This window comes from Cryptotermes secundus, unplaced genomic scaffold, assembly GCF_002891405.2.
Source record: "Cryptotermes secundus unplaced genomic scaffold, Csec_1.0 scaffold1373, whole genome shotgun sequence".
In the NCBI taxonomy this organism is placed as follows: domain Eukaryota; kingdom Metazoa; phylum Arthropoda; class Insecta; order Blattodea; family Kalotermitidae; genus Cryptotermes; species Cryptotermes secundus.
This window is the reverse complement of record NW_019738987.1, coordinates 75,255-81,265: the sequence shown is the minus strand read 5'-3', so window position 1 is coordinate 81,265 and position 6,011 is coordinate 75,255. Positions and strand designations below refer to the sequence as shown.

The 6,011-nt window shown below is 40.5% G+C and overlaps 1 protein-coding gene across 1 annotated transcript in view; it reads left to right on the top strand.

The window, feature by feature from the left end:
- Positions 1–1,731: 1,731 nt before the first annotated feature.
- Positions 1,732–6,011, top strand: part of LOC111871564 (peroxidasin) — a gene marked incomplete at its 5' end in the record, with an annotated part of 17,249 nt that continues 12,969 nt past the window's right edge. The window contains 3 exon segments of the mRNA XM_033754306.1: positions 1,732–1,924; positions 2,492–2,824; positions 4,356–4,905. Of these exon segments, the coding sequence (XP_033610197.1) occupies positions 1,732–1,924; positions 2,492–2,824; positions 4,356–4,905 (1,076 nt within the window).

The window sequence follows — 6,011 nt, the reverse complement described above, 5'->3', positions numbered from 1 at the left end:
TCTCTTATTTTTGCCCCTTCTTGTTCTGCACTGACATTTTGCTCCACATTTGAAGTTAGTATGAAAGGTTATGGTTATACTACTTTTCTGCATAGTCTTCCTGCTTCTCACTTCACTTGATAGTGGTCCACAGGCTTTATGATGCCATCACAGAAAAACTTTGTGCTGAGTGCAAAAGCAGTCATGCACCGCTTCATGTCATCATCTGCAAATTGATGACTTCGAGAGTCTCGTTTAGAGGTCCGAACAGATGGAAATCCAAAGGTGCAAGGTCTGGACTGTACACTAAATCAAAAACTTCAAATTTCACCTCCTGAAGGGGTTCCCTAATATGGACAACAGTATGAGATTGGTCATTATTGTGCAAGATGGGAACACCTTCCAGTAAATTTTCTCATTGTTTTAAGCAAATGGCTGGCCTCAGTTCATTTATTAACATGTGGGAATACCCAGTGCTTGAGGTGGAATGAAAATAGAACCGGGATGGTTTTCCCCTTTTAATTCATAGACATAAATTATGAAAATATACCGAGTGATGTATATAGTCTGTGTTCCATCTAAGACCTACAAACATATTACAGTAGTTTAAATGGCATGCGTTAAAATAAAGTCACACATGCATTACAAGTACTTATCTTTAGAATATTTTCCAAAAAAGGTATTGTACATTGCATTTACTGCCAAAGAAGTAACGGGATGCTTTTAAGCCATTTAGAAAAGAACCGGGATGCCATCCTGCCGCATCCCGCCCCACCTCAAGCCCTGGGAATACCTTACAATTGTTACTGTGGTTCAGTTTCCCTGGTAGTGTTGGAGGATAGGACCTTCAGAGTCCTAGAACACTGTCAGCATTAATCTCACAGCTGAGGAGATGATGGGTGCTTCCACTGCAAACTCTTACATTTTAGTTTATCCAAGTCCCATTGACAGTGGTCATGTGATTAATAAAACCGCCTCCTTCATCGCTGTAGTGTTCCAATAGATGATAGCTGTTGCCCACACAGTTGTGCTTGTGCACTTCCATTTGTTCTTCAGATCCAGATGCAGACTTACTGGAATTCAAGAATGTTGTGTACTATTGAATGAGCTGAACACTCACTAATATCTGGTGTTGATACAGTGTCTTCTGTTGTTCTTCCTCTGTTCGTGGGAGTTGTGGCTCTGGCTTGTACCTGTTTCTCATCACTTGTTGCTGTAGACAGGTGTCCCAAGCATTCTGAAACAGTTACAGTTGTCCTGGCTTTCTTAAACATGTCTGTCAACCCAGACACACTGGTCATGGTAGCACATTTTCCCCATACTCTGTACATTAGTGTATGCGAATTTCAACCCCTTCAGTATCTTCTGCCAACAGAAATGAGCCACAACCCACTTTGGCGCAAATTTAAAGGGGTGTAGCTATGTTCCTCTGCTTCACCATAGCTTACTCACTGCATCTAAGGTCATCTCACAGGATTCAGTGATGCCAGCTGTCATTGGGCTGTCTTGTACCTTCTGCTGATAGGACAGAAAGTGCAGATAATTTTTAATTATTCATGTATCAATAGGGATATAACCATGGGTTTTGTCTCCATTCTAGTTAATATTATAGGGAAGTAATCTCTCTCTCTCTCTCTTTTTTTTTTTTGTGAGGTTCCTCTGAAACGCTTAAATGCATCTTTTGGAAAAAGTGCAGTGTTATGGCAGGTAGTACAGTGTATATTATCCATTACGCTTTGATGACTGTCTCAGGTCCTGTGAGTATGCAGCTCCATGCTATCCTATTCAGGTTCCACCAAATGATCCACGAATTACAAACCGTCGCTGTATTGACTTCTTTAGAAGCAGTGCCATCTGTGGATCAGGCCAGACATCAGTTTTCTTTGATACTTTGATGCCAAGGGAACAAATCAACCAGCTGACATCCTACATTGATGCATCACAGGTATGGGTCTCTTCAGTCAGATAATCTGACTGTGATCATTCTGTTCACTACCACTTTTCATTCATCAGATTCTTTGAGATATCAGTGCAGTATTCCCAACACAGTTTATCCAAATTATAATCCTTCTGAGAAGAATATTTGGACAGAGAGAGAGAGAGCAAGTAACAGGAGAAAACTGCGTAATGAGGACATTCATAATTTGGAGTCATCACTGAATGCTACTAAGGCAATCAATTGCAGAACTGTGAGGTGGGTGCGACATGTAGCATACATTGGGGAGAAGAGAAGTGTATGCAGTTTTACCTGTTGTTTTGTGTGAGAGTGAAATTCAATTTCTTGTCCTTGTGGAAGAGCATAGATTGAGGTTTTGGAAACAGAATGCTGAGGAGAACATTTGGACCTGAAATGGAAGAAGTGTCAAATTTACCAAAAATTGTTGATAGGTTCAAGAATGGTGACAGGACTGCACTGTGCATGATAAAGTGAAATGTGTCTCTATTTATTATAGCATTTCTAGATGACAGAACTTTGACTTCAACAATCTGATGATGTTGGACCTACTGACAGGTATATGGATATTCAAAAGAAGTAACACAGGACCTGCGAGAGTTCCGCAACAATCACGGATTGCTACGTGAAGGAATCAAACTACCCAAACACAAGCCATTGTTGCCACTTGCCGATAATCAGCCAAATGATTGCCGGCGAGACCCATTGGAGAGTGACATTGGCTGCTTCTTGGCAGGAGACATCCGATCAAATGAGCAGCTTGGGTTACTGGCCATGCATACCATCTGGTTTAGGGAGCACAATCGCGTGGCCACAGAGCTGCGGTACATTAACCCACACTGGGATGGGGATATGTTGTACCACGAAGCCCGAAAAATTGTGGGAGCTGAGGTAAGACTTGGGTTATACTGTGAGAATTTGGGAAAATGTAAGTTAAAACAATAAGAAAAGCAGATTCGGAGTAAGAGAAGCAGAGTAAGGTCCACTGAGTAGTGACCTTTTTAGGGTTTGCTTATATCTTTCTCTTCATTCCTCTTTGCCCCATCTTTCCTTCCCTTCCTCCACTCTTTTATCCTTACTTCATTCATCTCACACCTTATTTGATTCCCACTTGACAAGAGAGCCCACACAATCCTAGTCCTGCTTGTCACTTCCACGTATTATTTCTCTGTGCTGAGTTCACACTTTTGGTGTAATGATCTGATATGTGTTCAGATGTTCAGTTCGAGTATCAACTGGGATGCTGGCTATCCTGACATTTTTTAATTCTTTTGCAGTCACTCTGGGCAAAATGTCAGAATTGTACCTTGTTTATGATGTAATTGCTTCCTTCCAAATCCTTTCCAATTCCTCATTCATCAATCATCCTATCCACACTGTGTAGTCTAGATAGTGACAGTATCATAAAATAAACCACAAAAAAAAAAAAACAGATGGAATCATGCCCAAAAGAATTACAGTCATAATGTTATAAAAATCACGTCTTTCCCACACATGTCTTATTTTTTTCTGATCTCTTCACATAAAGGAAAGGAAAATATAATGCTGTGCATGTGTGTGTGTGTGTGTGGGGGGGGGCATATGCGTGGTTTTCAACATATAACTTTCTGTTAGAGTTTGGAGAAGTTTGTGGATGAGATCCTTTCTGATACATTACAGCACTTTTCTATAACACTTCATGAATATTGAAGAATACTATTTTCTGGAATGTGATGCCATGTAGTTTACCAGTGTTTTGGATGAATTGACTGCCTCCATCTTCAGAGTAAAAAAAGTAAGCCAAGCAAGCAACAAACAGAGTCACATGTTCTTCTAAGACATCAGGAATCTTCTTCCAGACTATATGGCATCACATCCCAGAAGACAGTAGTCCTCACAGTCATCACTGTGAGAACCTCAAATGTCACATTCGTGAAAACTGCTTGTTTGTATCAGAAGACAGATTGAAGTGAGAATACATCAGTAAGCAGTATTCTAAGCGGCCTCCGTAGTCTAGAGGTAACGTTCCCACCTCATGACTCATAGTACACGTGTTCAAACCCAGCGGAGGTTGTGGAATAATTCAGGGAACAAGTCCTCCGGGAGGGACTTTAAGCTGTGGGTCCCGTGTCGTAGCTTTACGGCACGTAAAAGAACTCATATCTCCTAAGGAGGTCACTGAGCAAAATTCAAGGACATTTCCCGCCCAACAGTAGTCTCTAACGCCTCTGATAGATGGGGGAAGCATTATAGATACCGCTAAGCCAGTAGAGGCCGAACTCGCTGGCTTGGTCGGGACTGATGGTAAGCACCAGTATCAGTAGGGTATAGAGACTGGTAAAATATCATAGAGGGAAGCACAATGGACCAATACTGGTCTAAGTGCATGGGGAAACCCACCCTCTCCAATAACTAACTAAAGCAGTATTCTACTATGTTCCAGGTGCAGCATATCACATATAAACATTGGCTGCCTCTGATTCTTGGAGGTGAGGGTATGCAGATGTTGGGAGAATATAAAGGCTATGACCCTACTGTGAACCCTGGCATCTCCAATGTCTTTGCAACTGCAGCACTTCGGTTTGGCCACTCCCTCATTAACCCTGTTCTGCATCGTCTGAACAAGACATTTGGAACTATCACAGAGGGTGATGTCCCCCTTCAGAAGGCATTCTTTTCACCATGGCGTATTGTAGAGGAGGGGGGTGTGGATCCACTGCTCCGAGGGCTGTTTGCAGTGCCTGCAAAATTGAAGAAGCCCCACCAGATGCTCAACACTGAGCTGACAGAACACCTCTTTGAAGTAGCACATGCTGTTGCACTGGATCTAGCAGCTATCAACATCCAGAGGGGACGAGACCATGGCATACCAGGATACAATGAGTGGAGACAGTTCTGTAATCTCAGTGAGGCACACACGTTTGATGACCTGCATAATGAAATACGCAGCCAGTCATTGCGAGACAGCCTGAAGGAGTTGTATGGACACCCAGGTAAGAGTCACCATTAGACATAGCCTGATGTAATAAGAATTAGTTTACATTTATTTTAAACATAATTGTAATGACTTGGTTCATCCTTGTCTGTTACACTAGTAATAGTATAAAAGGTTGATTGATTGATTGAATGTGATTGATAAATGTTGTATTTTATAAGATTAAAAAACACAATATTTATCAATCACACTGGATGGTGTTAATAATCTTTTATAATAATTGTAATGGCCTGTGCATTATTTAAGTTAATTATTTTCAAATGAAAGAATGTTTTGTTCAAAATCTCTATTCTCCAAACACACAATATTTGATGAACCAAAATATTTATACTATCATTCTCTCCCTCCAAAAGAACATGTAACTTTATTGTTTCCTACTTCGTAGCATGGATGAAATAGAGAAGACACAAAGCTATTTTGAAATTTACTGCTTACCCTTGTCATTGCATATGGTAGCTATGGGTGTGGAAGTACTGATGTAGATTTTTTTTTTTATGATTTGAATCCTTGTTTCCTGTCTTTCCTTAATTACATGAATAAACTTAATTTCCTTACTTGAGTGTTATTCCTTGTTCAAGTTTTACCTACTACAGGATTTCCCATAAGTCTAGAACCATAGACACAACTAGAGTTTTTGTACAGCTGTTACAAAATCTGCTGTGAGTCAACTCTTTATGCTGACACACATGCCAAGATGTTTTTGTTGATCCAAAAGAATTACATGAATTGTGTGTGGTGTGATCTCACTGCATGCAGTTGCAGTTCACTCTTGATGATGATTAATATTAATTTCACAGCATAAACATTGACTTTCAATTGTGCTCAGAGTTGAAGGACTTTGTTGCTGACTGATGCTTGCCTTCCAATCCACTGTAGAGGGGCTGTTCATTAAGCCATTCTCTGACTGCATGGCTGTAATGAGCAGGCTTGTCACTGTAATGTCACTGTAATTCCAAAAGTAAGGTCTCCTATGTTTGAAAATATAAAATAAACATTTATTTTCAATTTTGGATACATCAGTTGAATCTTGAACATGTACTCATTTCTCTACATAATCGCCATTTCGGTCGATGCATTTTTGTAGGCGCAGTGGCAGTTTTTGTA